This window comes from Microtus ochrogaster, chromosome 7 (assembly GCF_000317375.1).
Source record: "Microtus ochrogaster isolate Prairie Vole_2 chromosome 7, MicOch1.0, whole genome shotgun sequence".
In the NCBI taxonomy this organism is placed as follows: Eukaryota; Metazoa; Chordata; class Mammalia; order Rodentia; family Cricetidae; genus Microtus; species Microtus ochrogaster.
In genome coordinates, this window is record NC_022014.1 from 78260345 (window position 1) to 78279821 (window position 19477).

General features: G+C 55.0%; 1 protein-coding gene across 6 annotated transcripts; it reads right to left on the reverse strand.

Annotated features, from left to right (window-relative positions):
* Nucleotides 1-341: 341 nt before the first annotated feature.
* On the reverse strand, nt 342-19433 carry Grin2c (glutamate ionotropic receptor NMDA type subunit 2C). Of its 6 annotated transcripts, XM_005350701.3 has the most exons (14): nt 19168-19245; nt 12678-12784; nt 12013-12426; nt 9239-9837; nt 8833-8947; nt 7591-7802; nt 7273-7438; nt 6863-7016; nt 5371-5496; nt 5019-5248; nt 4535-4695; nt 3909-4096; nt 2196-2428; nt 342-1860 (listed from the first exon to the last, which is right to left on the reverse strand). In XM_005350701.3, exons 3-14 carry the CDS (start codon nt 12409-12411, stop codon nt 730-732), a joined length of 3714 nt encoding a protein of 1237 aa, XP_005350758.1. In that variant the 5' UTR covers nt 12412-12426; nt 12678-12784; nt 19168-19245; the 3' UTR covers nt 342-729. The 6 variants fall into 6 exon arrangements, with proteins under 6 accessions (XP_005350758.1, XP_026636200.1, XP_013203080.1 ...); XM_026780399.1 differs by lacking the exon at nt 12678-12784 and having other exon boundaries at nt 19168-19433; XM_013347626.2 differs by having other exon boundaries at nt 7273-7435; nt 12013-12784.
* Between the last annotated feature and the right edge of the window lie 44 nt (nt 19434-19477).

The window sequence follows — 19477 nt, forward strand, 5'->3', positions numbered from 1 at the left end:
TCAAGACAGCCGCTCTCCCTGCCAGCAAGAGCCTCCCTTTGCAGGGAGACCAAGTGATGAACTCAATCCATCACCCCCAGAGCCCCCATACTGAGCAGAATTGTCTCAGAATAGGTGGAACTGGCCCTGAATACCAAATGGCTTATGCTTCCGGGAGCCTCCCCCTTCCCCTCCCCCAGCCTCATCTATTCCTACCTTGCTCTAGGACACCCCTGAAGCTAAGGCTTCCCTAGGTGGAGCTGTCCGTGTGCTATAAGCAAATGTCCAGCCCAGAACACACCTGAGGCTGTACTGGGCACCCTCTGGGATGTAGAATGAGGCAGCCTGGACCAAGTGGGCTGTAAAACATCGTTTTAATGCTCCAATGAGAAGAAATTCCAGCCTCCTGGAGCAAGGGGTGGAATGGCCCCCACCCCCTTCTCCGGTTCCATTTTCTGTGTCCCCAACCCAAAGCCACAGCAGTTCACAACTAGGAACTGGCTGGCACCAGGATAGGGACCCATTTACTCCCTGTGACTGCAAAGTTGTGTGTTGAGCAAGATCCCAGCCCACACCAGGACCTGAGCCGGTTACGATCACAAGCTGGCCATGGCAGACATCGCCTTCACTGGGGTCCTGTGGCCAGGATTTCAAAGGAGAAGCCAGAGAAGCCCACACCTGCCTGCCCACCAATCATGGCCAAGCCCAGCCACGAAATCCAATCCGGCAGGAACCAGGCCTGTGGGTACCTCACACTTCCGATTCCAGGCTGGAGATTCGCCTCCAGGTGCAGGACCTCGGAAAACTTTGTGTCCCACAAGCGTCCCTACTGACCTCTTCCAGCACCCCACTGTCCCTGTAGCCTGTCCCTAGCCCCAGGGTCCTGCCTCTGTGTAATGGAGGCTCCCAGGTGCCAACGAGCCAGGGACTGTGACTGGTACAGGGTAGAGGATGACGGCAGACAGCCCCACAACAGAATGGCAGGTGGGTATGGGTGTGCAGACAGACGTGCTGTCTGGGCTGCCAGGTGGCCACCCCTGCTGGTACGCTCTCCACACAGGTCTCCCGGTAGGACGGCAACCGCATCGACTGTGCCTGAACCAAGTGCCTGCAGGATGGCTGGCTCTGGGGACATGGACAGGCACAGGCGTGACCGATGCACCTGGCAGGCAGCGGGCTGGATCGAGTGAAGGCTTCTGCTACCGAGCTAGGTAGGGAAGCATGGCGAGGACGCTGGCCCCGGGCCCAGGCCGCACGCAACAGAGCCTCCCGCCGAGCCAGCTGTTCGGGCCCGAGCAGGGGCAGGTCGTCGGGTTCCGGGGGCTCCGGGAAGAGCGGGAGGTAGGGGCGCCCAGATCGCTCAGCTCGGGGGAAGGAGCTGTAGTGGCAGTGTGCGGGCAACAGGGGGCGCTCCGGGAGCGCGCGCCGCTCGGAGGCCGAGAGGTGCTGCCCAGGGTGCCCGACCCGCACCGGCCACCGCGCATCCCAAGCGTGCCTGCAGGGTGCTCGGGACACTTCAGGCAGAGGCGGCCCGCACGTAGCGGGGCAGCCGGGAGGCTGCGGGGCCCTGCGCACTAGCGGTGTGTGGCCCCCACCGGGAGGCCCCCAGCCACTGGGACTCCGTTGTCCTGGAGGACCCGGGGTGGATGACCGTGGGCCCGAGCTGGTGGGAGCAGGTGCTCGGCGGTTGCTGCCCCAGTTTTCTATAGTGCGTGTGGCGCGGTCCAGGGAGCTGCTCATATCCGCGGTGTTCACCATGTCTCGAGCCGCCTGCAACATCTTCAACACACTGGCCTGGGCCGAGCCTGCTGTGAGGTCTGGGCTGGGTGGCCGTGCAGGGCTGGGGAGGTTCTGTACCCCGTTGAAGCAGCTGTAGATGCCCTACAATAGAGGAGAGATAGGCCATGAGCTGAGCCTTCTTCGCAGGGACCAGCCACCACTGACCCCCACCATGTTCTCAGAAACATCTTTTAAACCCCCCTACTGTGTGCTCCGGGTGTGTCAGGCAATGTGCTATTCTGCAGATGGATGAAGTATCAGGTTTATTCGTTGTCTCCACACTTTCTAGCAAGTGGCACGGAGGTCTCAAAGCCCCACCTTGCTGGCAAACCACGCCTCTTCCCAAGATCTCAGTTTGACATCTGTAAATGGGTCCGCAGCCAGCTGGGTTGTTGTCTCTAACACCGAGACGTGTGTAGGAAGAGGCAGGCACCTACCCTGCTGAAAGCCAGCAAGAAGTCCAGCTGGGGCGAGCTGGGCACTGAGTGGCGAAGTTTCCAGTAGACAAGATGCTCCCAGGCAAAGACCAGCAGGGCCAGCCCCATGGCCACTAACAGCATGTAGAAGACGCCCGCCATGTTGTCGATGTCCAGCTTGCTGCTCATCACCTCATTCTTCTCGTTCTGGCAGATCCCCGAGAGCCACACGGTCTCCAGCTTCTGCGTCTCTCCTGGCAGAGGGTACACACGAAACTCAGGACCGCCACAAGCCCACCAACACTCTCCCTGCGCCCGGAGAGAGGACGGTTCTACATCCTTGTTTCACAGTGGGGACCAGTGCAGCAGAGGCGGAGCAGGGGCCGCCAGTAAAGCAAGAAAAGGCAGAGGGAAGCTGGTTGTAGAATCAATGCCAGTCTTGTGCTCTTTACCCGCCCGCTCCTATCTGCTCCGTAAAGTCTTGTTTTTGTTGTTTTGTTTTGTTTTGAGGCAGGGTTTCATGTAGCTCAGGCGGGCCCTGAACTTGATAGTAGGCAAGCAAGATCCTCCTGCCTCCATCTCCCAAGTGCTGGGATTGCAGGCTGACACCACCATGCCTGCCAGTAAAGGCTTGCCAATTGGTTAAATTTTAGCATTCATTCATTCATCCATCCATCCATTCATTCATTCATTCATCCACCATATGCTCTCTACCGCTGACATGCCAAGCTCGCGCTGAGCCCCTGGGCGACTGCAAGCACTCTTGTTTGCTCTCATTATTACACAGAATTTATGGTATTGACAGCGTTTTGAGTTCAAGATTATGGGGGATTGTTGAGATTATTTTTAATTATGCATTAATTAAACTTAGTCAATTTATTTCTAATTAAAAATAATAAATGTAATAAACAATAGATTTATTAACAATTTAATATTGTATATTTATGTCTATGCATGGGTGTTATTTGAGTGCAGGTGCTCATGAAGGCCAGAGGCATCCAGTCCCCATGGAGCTGGAATTACAGTCAGTTATGAGCCACCTGATGTGAGTGTTAAGAACCAGACTCCGACTCTCTGCACGAGCAGTGCATACTCTTAGCCACTAAGCCATCTCTGCAGCCCCAAGGCATGGAGTGTGCTTTGTTTTATTTTGAGACAAGCTCTTGTTTATAGTCCAGGCTGGCCTCAAACTCATGATCTCTCTACCTGGGTCCTTTGAGTTCTACAATTACAGATGCCCACACCCCCATACCAAACTCAGACAACATTTTATCTGCTAAGCCTGGAACTGTAAACTCAGAGCTTTCTCCAGGTTTAGAGCAGACCAGGCTGGCCACTCCAACTAGTGAGCCCTGATGTTAAGGCTAGTCTACTTCTAGGTTGGTAGTAGGCAGAAATTTGGTCCCACCACAGGTAATCTCAAGATGAGAGAAGAAAAGTACTCATCCAGGAAAACCAGAAGGTAAGTGAACTCAGTCACTCAGAACCCCCACCAAATAACTCTCTTGCCTTCCTTGCCCTTTGGGGAACCCCCAGCTCTGATCCTTGCTCCCTCTTACAAGTCATCCCTTCATGAGGGCTCATATACTTGCACCCCAACTGCCCCATCCACACCCCCAGAAGCCTTCCCCTTGAGACTCTGTACACACAGAAATGATGATGGAGATGTGGATAACCACAGGCTCTGTGGTCCACCCTGCTCCCTTCCTGGACCCTAAAAGCAATGGTACTCACCGTCCCCCAGGAACTGCAGGAGTGCCAGGTCTATGGACCGCTTCCAGTGGGAGTCTTTCTGCATGGCAATGCCATAGCCAGTGGTGGCAAAGACCTTGCCAGACCCAATGGTGACCAGCTTGCAGCCTTCATCCTTGCCCGCCATGTAGTTGAGGACAGCAGCATCATAGATGAAGGCGTCCAGCTTCCTAGAGACAGGCTGAGCCCTCAGGGCCAGGGACCCATATGGGAAGCACCAAACCCAAGACAAGGATCTGAGTACAGGAGCCTACAGGCACCACCAGAGAGGTGCCCTTGCAAGGACCCCTTCCTCGCTCCTCAGAGAGGACAGCGAATGCTCTGCTCTAGAATATAAGTCCCTCTGCTCATCCCCTTGTGCCCTCAAGAGCCTGCAACTTTATAATCACCTCAAACTAGGGTCCACCCTTCACCTGTATTTCTGGCCCATACGGTAAATACCTATTTTCATTTTCCACTCCACTCTGCCTCAAGACCCCCTCTTCCCTCCTCAGGAGCCCCACAAGGCATGCCAGCTCCACTGTCCCCAGCTTAGGTCTCTAAGGGACACCTAAGGGTGCTTAGACATGGAGCTAGAGGCAGAGGAGGGCACGGGACTGGGGACCCACCCCATCTTCAGGCTTGTGAGAGCGTCCTCCACCGAGCGCTGGTTAAACTTGACCATGTGGGTGTGCATGTCACGGTAGTTGCTCCGAATGTTCCTCTCCGTGCTGCCGTTGGGCACCGTGCCAAAACGGAAGGGCGGGTATTGATCTTGAGGCCGCTGAAACTATAGGCAGAAAGCAAGCCACTCCCACCCTCTTCATCTAGCCTTCTTCTGGGTAGCAGAGTCCCAGTCCCCAAGTCTGACTTTCACAGCCCAGGCCTCCCGTCTTTTACAAATGGAAACACAGAAGCCTGAGTCAGGGGCGACTCAGCCAAGGCCGCTCAGGCTGTAGACCTGAACAGTCATGGTTCCTTCTCCTCAGGCCCCCAAATTCTTCCCGCTTCAGCCTTAGTTCCAATTCCCCAGACTGTCCTGTGTCTGCCCATCCAAGGTCTATCCCCACCCTTGGTGTGTCCCCACCCTCCACCTGGCTGTGGCCCAGGAACCTTCTTGTCACTCAGGCCCGACACAGTGTCGATGTATTGCTCCTGGATCATGAAGGCTGCCAGATTGGCCGTGTAGCTGGCGAGGAAGATGACGGCAAAGAAAGCCCACACCAGGACCATGATCTTGCTGGTGGTGCCCCGGGGGTTCTCAATGGGAACAGAGTTGTTGAAGACCAGTGCCCACAGCAACCACACGGACTTGCCGATGGTGAAGGATGGTCCTCCAGATTCTGGGGGTGAGAGGTGAGCGCTGGGACCTCCCTGACCCACTGAAAGGGCTCATAGCCTGGTGGGAGCCTCTTCCTTGGCGGTGCCACCCTGCCCCTCCACCAGGGCCCATGGAGTAGCTTACTCTTGCCCTTGGTGAGGTTCTGGTTGTAGCTGACCGGGCTGAAGTACTCGAACATGAAGACAGTGATGGCGACCACCGTGAGACACATTACAAACATCATCACCCACACAGCAGGGCTGTAGGGCTCTGGGGACAAGGCAAGTGGCTCAGAGATCTTGGCCCCACCCCGTTCCGACAGCACTAGGCAGCAACAACCAGTGACGCGTGCAAAGAGGGGGCTGCTGTAGGCTAGCGGAGTCCATTACTGAGGAGGGTTTTGAACTCTAGGCCTGGAATATGAGGCCCTGAGGGCAAGTCTTATCCCACATCCCACTGACGTGGGCACTAAAAACCCAAACCCTTCAGAGTTTGTCTCCTGGATAAAGATACCATTGCTATCTGGAGCACTTGCTCCTTTGCTGGGAAAGCCATCCTAGGAAGTGGGGGGTGGGTCTCTTCTCTGACACTCAGGCTGTGTGTGTGTTTCACCCTGACTGGCCTTGAACTCACACACATCCTCCTGTGATGGAGGAGGGTCATTTGTCTATCTGTTGCTTTCATTGGTTAGCTAATAAAGAAAACTGCTTGGCCTGATAGGGCAGAATTTAGATAGGCAAAGTAGAAAAACAGAATGCTGGGAGAAAAAAGCCGAGTCAGGCAGTCGCCATGATTCTCCCACCCGACACAGACACAGGTTAAGATCTTTCCTGGTAAACCACACTTCGTGGGGCTACACAGATTATTAAAAATGGGTTAATCAAGATGTAAGAGTTAGCCAATAAGAAGCTGGAACTAATGGGCCAGGCAGTGTTTAAAAGAATACAGTTTCCGTGTAATTATTTCGGGGAAAGCTAGCCGGGTGGCGGGAAGCAGCCCGCCGCGCCTCATACTACACTCCTGATTCTGCCTCCCAAATGCTGGATTTAAATGCCTGTGCCACCACCTTCAGCTCTGTGACTTTCTTAAAGCCGCCCAGCTGGGATCTCACGCCAGCCAGCTCTCAGCCCCTCCCCTGTCCTCGCAGCCCTTACACTACAAGCCTGCCTGACCTCCCACTGGGCACTCTGGAAAAGGGAAGGAACTTAGTTGTTTGTTGTAACCCTGTAACCTGGCTGGGGGCCTGGCACAATAGAGCTGACCCCTCAAATTCAGAGTTCCCAATGGATTAAGAAAACCATTAGCGTCTATCTCATACTCCTCACGTGCTTCATCCTTGGCCCATGTCCTATCCCAACAGCACAGCCTGTAGCCAGCCTGCCAATCCGTCTTTGCATCCTTCCCAGTGGCTCCGTTAGCCTGCCGGGTTCTTTTCACTCTGACCTGGCTCAGAGCCCACTGACATTAGCATCGCTCCTTCCGTTTCCCCTTCGCTAGCCTCCCACCACCCTCTAAGACTCTCGAGGGTAACATGCTTGGCTTTGAGGGTCCACCCCAAACTTTACCTTTCCATTCAACCCCACCCCCACCCCTGGATCCATGTGCCCAGAGCCTTCACTGGCCACCCAAAGCTCACCCAGGAAAGCCGAAGGGGAGACAGTGCCATTGCTTCTAGCCACCATCACGCTGATGCCCGTCTCCACGAAAGGCACAGAGAAATCGATAATCTCAGAGCGCTCCTCGTTGATGGTGAGCGAGCCGATGGCCATATCTGCCCGCTTGTAGTATACCTAAGGGTCAGGAGGGGATTGAAGAGGTTTCCCAGGGACTTCAGCATCCTCCCCAGTCCTTATCCAGGAAGCGCATCCAGCAGCCAACAGTGTAAACCAGCTACTCCCTCCCTGGGTCCTCAGAGCTCAGTTCCCAGGACTTCACTGCAGAGCTGACAGCCCAGTTGCACAACCACATGGCTAAGGGAACCGTGAAATCTCACAGCAAGAAGGGTGGTCCCAGCTGACCCTATGGTTGAACCTGGGGTTAACCTACCTCCCCGATCATGCCATTCCACACGCCGCGCACCCTCTTGCCATGCTTGCCGTTGGTCACCAGGTACAGGTCATAGGAGAACTTGACTACCTTGGCCAGCTTTTTGAGAATGTCGATGCAGAAGCCCTTGCAACAGAGCTTGGTGTAGGGGGTTATATCCCCGCTGCTGTAGCCACCACCATAAGTCAGAACCCAGCACAGCTCTCAACCCCAGCTGTTCCTCCCAGCCTGGCATATGGACCCCGCCCCCTACCCAAGCATGAGACACACACACACAGCAGCTGACCCACCCGTGGCAGCCCCCAGCTCACACCGGACCTGAAGGTGTGGTTGCTCTGTCTACGGCAGGGCACAGTATTGGGTACACAGCCACCTGTGCCAGGGTCAGGGCTCTCCACAATGACAAAGGGACGTTCTTCCAGGGTGGCCACCGTCAGGTGCCGGCTGTCCACCACGGGCTGCAGAGATGTGCTGTAGCGAGGCCATACTGGGTACTTCATGTACAGGACTCCGTGATCCCAGCGGCCCACCTGCAGAGGACAACCCGCCTCAGCCAGAACCCACGGTACTGCTCCCCATCCCTGCTCTCCAGACAGGGCTTCTGCAGACCTTCTGCCAAAGCCACCAACCCTAGAAATACCCAGGGAAGACAGATTAGGGAGGCTTGGGCTGAGGCAGTGGAAGATAGACAGACAGGCACAGGGCAGGATCCCCAAAGCCTCCTCGAGGTCCTGCGATCTCCAAGGTTATCACCACATCATTGCTGACCCAAAACACCTTCCTAAAGCTCAGGCTGTCTTCCGATGCTCACTTACCCATGACCTCAGCACAAAGCCTTCAGCTGTATTCATGTCCAACATTCCCCCATTGTTCTTAAGCCCCTCCCCACCATCCACCGCATCATTTAACAGCCTTTTGTCTACACCAGGTTAGCACCCTGTCCTACTGGGCTCTGCTCAGTGCTCTACAGACCAACTTAGACATCCCAACTTCAGGAATGGCTTTTCTAGTTTTCCTCCTTTGAAAGCAAAACAAATTGTCTTCCTCTCTACTCGCCGTCTTGGGTTGTTTTTGTTTTGTTTTGTCAGAGGGCAAAACAAGTTCTCACCATGTAGCCCTGCTGGCCTGTAACTTGCTATGTAAATCACATAGACCAAGCTGGGCTTGGATTTGAAGCAATCCTCCTGCCTCTGCCCCTTGAGTACTAGGATTACAGGCATGAATAATCACCCCATGCCTGGTGCTGTTTTGCATGCATTTGTACTCAAGCACGGATCTTTCCTTATTCCAATTATTTACGTGTCCAGCTGGCCAGCGCAGACATAGGTCACCCCTCTAGGGCCAGGACTATGCAGCCGAAATGCTTAAGTTCAGCAGTACAAGGAAAGCAGGGTGTTCTGGGAGCCCGTGGGTTGGTGGGAAGGGTGTCCTAAAGCATCTGGGAGGCCTCAAAGGTTTTCTAGTGAAGGAAGTTTCGGCTGAGCCATGAACAGGGGGACTCTGCTCAGCTGTGGGGGAAATAACAGGAAACAGAGAGCCCTGGGCTCACCCCCATCTCACCATCTCCCAGAGGCGGTGCCGGTTGAGGGCGATCACAACCATGGTGGGCTGGACCAGGTACCCACCAGGGCTGAAGGAGAAGTCTCGGCCCTCCCAGGTGACATTCAGCAGGTGCCTAGGGAGGTGAGGCAAAGAGGGGTCAGGATGTGCCCAGGACACCCCATACTACCACCATCAAAGGGCACTCATGCGTGTGCTTATTATCTTAAGACTCCCTGTGTTGACCCCATGGACCGTTCCAAACCCACTGCTTCTTTAGATAAGGATGCTAAGACCCAGAGTCCTAAAGTAACTTGACCCTAGCATATGCTAGTGGGAGATGGAGATAGAGGGAGAGAGAACGGGAGCCCAAGCTCGCTGCCATTCAAGTCCCCTGAAATGCCCCACATGACAGGTAGGTACTTACCTATAGAAGGCCTGCCTAGCAGGGCTGACAGGTCCGGGGTGGCTTCGGCAGTCTCCAGCCGGAGCAGGCAGGGTGCCGTACTGGCGTCGGTAACTGTGGGCACCGAGGGCCAAGATGGCCACACCGTCGCGGACCTTCTGGCGCAGGCTCAGGCGCCAACTCTCGGTGACCACACTGATGAGGCCCACCGGAAAGGCTGCCGGGGGCGCGTCAGTGCTCCCCAACGCCAGGTTTGGCACCAGCCACACGTGGCCGGGTCCCACCAGGCCAGCCTGTGCAGCCTCAGCGAAGAGCACCTCGGCCTCCTCGCGGGAGCAGTAGGCCACCAGCACGGGAGCGTCGACCTGGCGCAGCAGGCGCTGAGTGCGCGCTCGGGGCCCGCCCGGGCCCAGCTCCAGGGTGAGCACGTCCAGCAGCCGCCAGCTCAGGTAGCTGGCGTCGGCAACGGCGCGCACGCCCTCGAGGAAGAGCGCGTGGCCCGGGTGCAGGCTGGTGATGACCGCGAATGCGCTCCAGTCGTATTCCTCCAGCACCTTGAACAGCACCTGCAGCTGCTGCTCCAGGGACACGCCCAGCTGCAGGAAGGCGGAGCCAGGCTCCTGGGGACGGGGTGTGGCGGGCCTGAGTGGGGGGCGGGGCGGAATGAGCCTCGCCCTGCGCCCCTGCCCCCACCTTTCCCTGCTCTGAAACCCTGGAGTCAGGGTTGGGGAGGGCTCAGTGTCCCGGGGAACTCTAGCCCTGTGGCCCACTGGATTTACTGGAGAATGTTACAAACTAAAATTCCCGCCCCTGAACCTGACCCTCCTGGACCACCGACCAGAAGCCTCAGCACCATCAGTGAACTTATTAGAAACTCAGAAGCCCTGGATGCACCCCGACACCTACGGCATCCAACAGAATTTCAGGGTGATGCCTGAAATCTGCCTATGAACAAGCTCTTCCGGTTCCACCTGAGACTGTGAGTTTAAGAAGCATTGCCCAGACCAATCTGAACCTGGGAATTACAATGTGAACTCTCCAAGTACCGTGAGAGCTGAGAAACAAAGTCCTGGAAGCTGTTGCCCCGCCCAGAGATAGATAACAGGAAGCACCACCCTGCCTAGAGTCTCGGGAGCAACAAAGTTACCCCTTCACATCACTTCTACACCCCAAAGTCCACAGGCACTGCCAGCTTCAGTGACCCGGTTCTCCTAAGGTCTCCTCCTTGGGGCCATTACAGCTACTCCCAAGACGCCTCCTCATTGTCTTTATTCCGATCTTATTCTTTTAAAAAAAGGGAACTATAAACCTGGTGGTGGTGGCGTACGCTTTTAATCCCAGCACTCGGGAAATAGAGGCAAGCGGATCTCTGTGAGTTCTAGGCCAGCTGGTCTACAGAGAGAGTTCCAGGACAGCTAGGGCCGTTATATAGAGAAACCCTGTCACGAAAAACAAAACCAAATCAAAACAAAAAAAGGTGGGGCAGGGGAGAACTATAGGCCCCAAACTCAGTTTCTTCAATAGCCACAATTTAACTAAAAGAGAAGCAAGCTGTGGTGGCCCATGCCTGTAATCACAGCACTTGGGAGGTAGGAGGGCCTCAAGTTCAAGACCAACCTGATGTAGCCCAGGATACAGGTGGCATCCTATCTCAAAGAGAGACCGTGCAAAGGTGGAAACTTTGAAGCCATCAGCCACCATGTGTGAACCTCATTTGGCTTCCGATCCAAGCAAACAGACTTAAAGATAAACATGTATGACATTTATGAGGCGGTGGGGAAGTGTGGCCACTGGCTGGATATTTGAGGAGGCTGAGGAACTTTTATTATTTATTTTAGATGTGAGAATGTATGGTGGTTTTACTTTTCTTAAGCTCCCGTCTGCTGGAGGTACACACTGAAATATTTATGGGTGGGATAAGAAGCTGTCTGGAACTTTGTGTCCATTTACCACAGTGGAGGAAGCGATGGGCAGGGAGGAGAGTGGGGAGGGAGGGAGCCAAGGTGGACGGAGGTGGGTGATGTGTCTTTATTCTCTTTCTGTATATTCTCAGACCCCTCTGTGATGAAGGAGCAACGAAAGAGAAGCAAACCAAGCCAGTGCTGTCCCTCATTGCCTTCCTTGGCTGACCCTCACTTAGAATAAAGCCAAATGCTTCCCGAGTGGCATCTCCTTCTCCAGGCTTCTCTCTGTCAGCAAAGGCTCCCACCAGATCCTTATATCCCTCCCAATTCCCGCTTTGCCTCTGGCCTCAGAGCAGACATCACTTCCTGAAACCTGACCATTACCCTATCCAAACAGGCTCCGTAAGACTCCATCCCTGGTGGCGTCTGTCTGTCCTTCAAAATGCCTCTGTCACTTGGAATTGTATATATGCTGGGGACTTTCTCCCCAGGGGACCAAGTGTGCCTGTCTCTCCCATGCCTGGAACAGTCATCTGGCCCTGTCATGCTATCCCCTACATATGACTGCTCAGTGTCCAAAGGGCCTAGGACCTGACCGATGAGTGGAGAAGCAGAGTAGGTAGCCAGACCACCACAGCTGGAAGGCTGTCTGCCCACCTCATCCAGACAAATACGACAGCAGTTCAGAGCCCTGGTACTCTGGAGCGAGGGAACACACACACACACACACACACACACACACACACACACACACTTCCATGACATCTTTGGTCTCATCCAGTCCCAGCTTCTGAAGACCTAAGCTGCTTCCTAGTCCAAACTCAGCCCTGTACCCTAGCTCCATCCTAGCCCTGGGCTCAAGGAGGAAGGGACAAGAATTTAGACAGGCACCTTGGGGCTGAGGACCACAGCAGAGCCGCCACTGATGCTGAGGATGGGCACGTGGGTCTGGGAGGAGACGAAGTCCAGGAGCTGGGCCACTGCCTCGGTGTCCACGTTGTCCTCGAAGACGATGCCGTGGACACGGGCAGCACTCAGAAGCCCACAGATCTGGGTAAGGATGCTGCTGGGGTTGGTGTTGTTGACGCCAACTGTGAGTGGCTGGATCGCCAGAGGCAGGTCCAGGAAGTTCTGGGGGGTGAGACGAGTAGGGACCTGCGCCTGCATTGGCCCGGAGCTGCCAAACACCACTGCCACCGTCACTGCCTGCTCTCTCTGTCCTGGGCCCGGCCCTGCCCAGGCACCAAGGAGTGAAGTGAGCAGCAGGGCCGGCCCTAGGGCCCCACCCATGTCCACTGGAGGGTCCTGTAGAGAAACCAGGGCAGGCATAGAGAAAGGCAGATAGACAGACAGGAGGTAAGGATCAGAGAACACACGGCCAGAGGACAGAGAAGAGAGAGCCTCCCACCACGGGGAGACACAGACAGACAGACACAGAGAAAGAGACAGGTTAGCTGAGCATCCCCAGGGCACCTTGGAGAAGCAGAAGCCATGACAAGGCTTGCCACCCTTATTTATAATTAGCTAGAAAGGTCGCATTCCCCAAACCCAGTTACCTGGGTTCCGCTTTACCAAAGACACTGGAACGTTAGTGTTCAAGAGCCCCGAGCTGAGGTGGACAGAGCTGAGCTCAAATCAGGAACGCCACTCACAGCAGTGTGAGCTTTAAAACAAACAGAAAAGCTTTATTACGAACTTAGGTGAAGCTGTATGTGTTTGTGTAGGGGTCTGTACGTGTGTGTGGGTGCCAGTGGAGTCAGAGCCCCCGGAGCTATAGTTTCAGGTTGTTGTGAGCTGTCAGGTGTGTGTGCTAGGAATAAAACTACAGTCTTCTGCAGCCACTGAGCTGTCTCTCCGGCGTCAGCTGGACTGCCTTTGAGACATCACTTAGCCTTTCTGAACTTTCAGAATAAGAGATCCAACTAGTCACCGCCATCAGCAAATTTTATCCTGTGGGCGACAGCGCCTCTGTCAGATGAAGCAAAGGTAGTTTCGAGCACTGCCCTGGCCCAGTCCACGCTACAGCAGAACTGAATCTGGCATCTATCCCTCATCAGAACAAATACGATGGCTCAGAATGCTCTGCTTTGCTGCAGAGCCAGCCTCTGGCCCTCTGCCTTTGCCTGGCAGATCCACTCCTCCAGAGCATGGATGTCATTGTCACCTTCCCCTCTGCGAACTCACTTAGGAAGCCCCCTAAGCAGGGCAGTCAAGGCCAACTTGCTTGGGTTCAACCTACATCTGCTATTTCACATCCCATCGCTGGTGTGTAGGATCTTTTAAACATCTAACCTAAGGGCCCACGTCTGTCTGCTACAGAGAATCATTCTGGATCAAGACCAAGAGCCAGAGCCAGACGGTGGTGGCACGTGCCTTTAATCCCAGCACTCGGGAGGCAGAGGCAGGCGGATCTCTGTGAGTTCAAGGCCAGCCTGGTCTACAAGAGCTAGTTCCAGGACAGGCTCCAAAGCTACAGAGGCTGGAGCTAGGGAACTCACAAGGTAGCCCTGGCTCCTTCCAAACCTTTTCTCTGCTTTACAGGCCACTAAACCTCTCTCTTCCTTTTGTTCCAAGTCTGATTTCTTACGTGACACCCCTTTTATGTGACCCCCCACTAGGGTTCCCTCCAGAGTCTCCAGGTCTCTCTAAGGACATGGGGCAGTGAAATGCAAGGGTCACCAGGGAGTGTGTAGGGAACTTCTTGTCTCTAGCTTCGATGGAGACCATAAAAATGAACTTCAGTTACAAAGTGTGACTTGGGACACATGTGCACAAATCACCTTTCGTGAACGAGTTGCTGCATGGTGAGATGCTAATCCAGGAGACATGGTCCCTGTCCTCTAGAAGATGCTAAACCGGCAGGGTGCGATAGGTGCCTCCCATCTCCTCTTTCTAAGCTTGCTTCTCTTTCCATCAGACCCTGGCATCCCTACTCCCCTCCCATCATCCCTTCTTTCAGCTAAGGATCCAGCACTTGCTCCCTTAGGAGTAAGAGACTGATAACAATTACAGTGTTATCATTGGCAAACAGGATCAAGTTTAACAGGTCGGGGCTTTAAAGTGCCAGGCGGTAGAAGTTCAGGCTAAGAAGAGAGGGTTGGTGGCCGAGGAAGGAACGCTGCAGATTCACTAGAAGCCGGGAGATCTCCCCCTGCCTGTGAGTGGCAGCTCGGAGGCATGACTGAGTGTGGGAGGGGATCCTGAGTCATGTCACATCGTGGGACGTGGACTACATCGTTTCGAAGCATGGCAGCAAAGGACAGGGTCATATGCTCCCTGCTCTTTTGAAAGCCTGTGCGCCCATCCTGTTCTTTTAGGTTCCTCCCAGTGGGGAGCCACAAGCAGCTGCATCTCTGTCTCCCTGTCATGGGCTCTCTTGACCCGTGCTGAGCAAAGCGGTAGTCCCAGGCACACACAGCTTGAAATGCTTCTCGCTGAAGTGAGGTGTGCTGTCAGCACTAAGGCACACTGGATATTGGAGATGGTGTGAAGAAGTATGCAAGCTGCCTCAACAATATTCTTTATTATGTGTTTGTTCGTGTGTGTGTGTGTGTGTGTGTGTGTGATGTTCTAATGTGTGTGGGTCTACATGCACATGTGGATGCCTGAGGCATCAGAAGTCTGCCTGGCTTACTCCCCACCGTATTCATTAAGGCAGAATCTTTCCTTTGAACCCAGAACACTAGAATTACAGGTAAGCTACAGTGTCCACCCAGCATTTACATGAACTCTGGGGATGTGAACTGTGGTCCTCGTGTTTATATGGAAAATTCTTTATCCACTGAGCCAGCTTCCCAGGTCTCCTCATTGATATTTTTATATTCACTACATGTTAAAATGATATTTTGGATATATTGAGTTAAACTATACTTATGAAGCTAGGCATAGTGGTACACACCTTTAATTCCAGCATTTGGCAGGCAGAGATAGGAGAATCTCTGAGTTAGGAGCTCACCTGGCCTATGGAGTGTGTTCCAGGACAGAGCTACACAGAGAAGCTGTCTGGAAAAACCAGTAACTAAGTAACTAAATAAATAAACCATACTATTAAATTTTCATTTGCTTCTCTTTTTTTCATATTAACCTGTAGTTTTATCCAGGTTTGATTTTTAACAAATGTGTCAGGGAAAGAGCCTACAGCAAAGGGTAAAGTCCTCAGGGGCAAGGGCCTCCCCTCCCAGATGCCCGAGGAGGGGTCATGCCCCCATCTCCTCTTCTCAACACCCTAAAGGGGCTTGAGAATAGATAGGCACAGGCTAGGAAGGGGGCTGGTCCTCAGTCTGTAGACGTGGTGCTTGGGGGTGAAAGACCATGGACAACAAGTGGTAAGAACAGGGGTAACAGATCAGGGGTAAGTGGGATAAAGTGCACAAGACCATTTGCCAGAATCCACACCTTTCCAATTCCAGATTGATTAAAAAGAAAAAAAAGTGGGGGAGGGGGAACCTAATCCACAAGCAGTACCTAACTCCCTTCCCCCACCAGGACTATGAAGGAAAAGACAGGTAACTTCACCAAGGCCATGGCTCCCTCATGCCTGGCCAAGGGAGCAGTTTGAAGGGGTGAGGAAAGCCAAAATAAAATGTCAGATAAATTATATAGGAGTCCAGCCAAGGGCCCAGCCAGAGCAGAGCCCAGCTGGGCGAGGGGCTCACATAGGCTCAAGGATCACTGCTGCTGGCACCACCAGTTATTTTATTTCACCTTTTATTTGACTATTTATTTGTTTATTTTGAGGCAGGATTTCACTATGTAGCCCCTGCTGGCCTAGAATTCACAGAGCTCTGCCTGCCTCTTCATCCCCAGTGCTGAGATGAAAGACATGTGCCCATTACACACAGCACTTGCCTCTTTTATTATTGATCCTACTAGAAATTTTTTGCTGAGACAAGGTTTCTCTGTCCTAGAACTAGCTCTTGTAGACCAGGCTGGCCTCGAACTCACAGAGATCCGCCTGCCTCTGCCTCCTGAGTGCTAGGATTAAAGAGATGAGCCACCACCACCCAGCTGGTACTGGAAATTTGAAAACCACACTTGTGGCTCCTGTTTTGTTTTCTCCAGAACAATGTGAATCTGGGGGAAGGGCCCAGGTCTCTCCCGACTCTGAAGGGGGATGTTCCGTCCCAGCTTTCCACCAGTGTGAAAACAACCTTCTGGATTCAGAGTGGGGGTGGGGGGACATGAAGGCCGATTGTAAGAGCTGTAAGGCCAGAATCCGGCAGGTCTCTGAGCTGACAAAGCAACGTGACAGGGCATCTCCTCACAAGATGCATCCCATTCCATGTCACTGGCCCCCAGCCTCTCCTCCCCATCAGCTTCCCGCCCTCCTAGCTGCTGGAACTTTCCTCTGGTTGCTGTGAGAGTTGTCAAGCAGCGCAGCTTCTCTCTGGTGCTCACAAATGAATTCCCAATGTCCAACAAGCTAACCCAAACTGTCTTCCCCTACTTGGATTCTCAACCCTGCTAGACTATGGTGGTCTGTCTTTCTCCCCAGGCCTTGCTTCCTGCTGTTCCTCAGGTCAGAGAAATCTCTCCCAAACAAAATTCCATTGTCTTTCAGAGCCCAGCCTAAGACCCCCTTCTAAAGGCTTCTGTCCTTAATCTTAATGCATCAGCTCTGGACCCCCAGAAAAAAGACAGGGTTTGGGTTCCTCTGCTCTTTCTGTGCAGGGTGTGGAGCTCTGAGCTGGTCCTCCTCAGATCCCCCACCATTATTAAACCTTTGTACATTTCTGATGTCGCCTCTCTCCCAAAGGGACTTTAAAGTAGTGTTTGCTGAACACCTGATCCCTAAGGACAGAGGAGAGGTTAGCAATAGCCAGTCCTTTAGGTCACTCTGCACCTCTTGAAAGATTCTGTTACCCCCACATGTTCAGGGCCCTTCTCTTCTGCTTCCACCAACCCTCAGTCACACCCAGGGTCCTTGACAAGGCCGTACACACACACACACACACACACACACACACACACACACACGATTCTGACAACTCCCCCATTCCCAAAGCCCAGAAGCTCTGGTCCCCAAAGCTAGTGTCATCCACCTAGGCTGCTGATTCTTGCCAGTGGGGAACCCTCCCAAATCTGACCGTCTTCTACTGTGGTCTCCTTCCTTCGCTTTTGCCCCAGAACACCCCAGGCACCTGGAAAGAGACAGCCTCTCTATGTTGTCCACACTAGTGGGGACACTGAGTTCTTTCTGCCTCTTCCAATGCTAACTGCCCCCTCCCGGCTGATTCTTCTCAGCCCCCGGGGGCGCCCCGCCCCCTCCCCTCGCAGGAATCTTACTCTGGGGCTGTGAAGTTCGGGGTATTTTTAGGCCAGCGATAAATAATTCATAGGGAACGTGGCATCTGGCTGCCCCTGCGGGAGGAGGGGGCGCGAGCGCCGAAGGGCCACCATCACTCGCCGCTCAAGGACACTCGCGTTGCGGCGGCAGTGGCGGGTGACTCTGGGCGCGGGGACCCGCGCCACGCCTCCTGGCGGTCAAATTGAGCACCACGCACTCCTCGCCCCCAACCTGGCCACTGCCCCTTGAACTCTCTCCCCCAACCCAGCCCTAGCTCTAAGCCCCAAGTCCTATGCCCCCAGCCCACTGACTCAAGCTTGGTCTGGATCTTAAGCTCTTGGGCAGGGGATGGCCAGGTTAGCCTGGCAGGCCGGCCTGTGGATCAGGACCCAGCCCAGATGGCCCTCCAGAGAGAACCCCCAGGCGTTCCGTTTCCTATGGACCTGTTCCTTTTACGTTTTATTCTTAACAAGTTTAGAAACTAGCTCAGAGGCAAGAACTGGACCTGCTCCTAAAAGCCAGTGGGAACCGCATCTTCAAATATGCCGTGCCCCCCCCCCCCCCGCAAATTTTCTTGTAGCTGGGGGAATGGGGGTTGTTGATGGGGCCAGGACTAGGCCACCATCTGAAGACTGAGGGTGCTATACCAGATGTCCCATTGGGAAGGGAGGGCTGGGACACGGAGTAAGCAAATGGGGTCAGCTTCCCCAGCAGGCATTTCTGCCTCTTGCCCAACAGGACCTTTGAAGGTTCGCCAAACACGCCCTTGGGAGATTTGCAGCCTGCTAGGTGCCTTGGCCTTTGGCAGTTCTCCCCCAGCCCGCCTAGGCCAAGCACAAATCGCCTTCCAAGCTGGAGACTAAGGTTTCTCCTCCCAGCCTCTCCTTCCAGCCGTCGGGGATCCTTGTAGAAGCCCCAGGAGACTTCCAGCCTCCAACTGGTGCTTGCAGGGCCCAGGACACCAGGACACAGGCTCTCCCGTGGCCTTTTCTGCCCACCCTCCTTTTGGAGCCCTCAGTACCTGGGAGGCATCAGGGCGCGGGGATCAGCATTCGGGCAAATCCTGTTAACCCCAGAAACCCGCTGATCTCGGAGGTCAGAGGGTGGAGTGTTAGGAGCTCCCAGGGAAGGGGCAGGAGGAAAGTGGGAAGCAGAGGGCTTGGAGAACTCACCCTAGTGAGGGGTTCGGTGGATGGCAGATGCGCGCAGCAGGTGCCCAACAGGAACCAGCTCGGCAACTGCCACAGCCCCCTATCTGCCTGCGCTCCAAGCTGTGTCCTTTCCAGCTCCCCGCGTTCTGCTTGTACCCAGCCTCTGTCCTAGGTCCTGGTCCCTAACTGGTTTCTTGCCTCAGCGGCTTTCACCCGCAACAGTTGGACACGGCAATCCAGATTCCCGCGTCCGGGGACTGTCCCCAGCCTGGCCGGCCACCGCGACAGGAGAAGGAAAGGAGACTCCACGACCCTAGGGACAAACGCCTTGGACTCTCCTCCCGCCCGTGTCCTTCCCTCGCGCCCGCGGCTAGTCTGTCTATCTCCCAAACCTGTCTCTCCTCGCTTCCTCTGCGCCCGAGTCCACAACACCGGTCTAGCTCTCGAGGGTAGTGGTCCCCGGGCCCCTGACTCCCAGAACTGGCCGGACCGGACAGTCGCGGGCGTCCCGCTTCTGTCTCTACCATCCTTGCCCGCGCGGCGCCAGAGCCCCTTAAGTTGCCTGCGAAGTTGGCGTCCCATACTTGCCAGCCCCCCAGCCCCACTCACCCGGGGAAGGGGCGCTGCACCTACACCCAGAGCCCGTTGCCGCCTCCCGTGTGATGCTCGTCCGGCGTCAGCAGCCCCGGCGAGCTGGCACGTTGGCCGTGCGCTCGGCGGGCACCGGAGCCCGGCGCGGCGGGACCAGTGAGGTTGGCGCGGCCTGGATGCCGCCCGCCCCCGCGCCCGGCCCCCGCGGCGGGGCTGTGTCCCGGGCTGCGCAAAGGCGCGCCTCCGGCTCTCGGGGCTCACCAGCAGACTGTGATGGAGCTCGTCGCCGGTCTCCTCCGCCCCGCCCTGGCCCGCCCCAGCCGGCCAC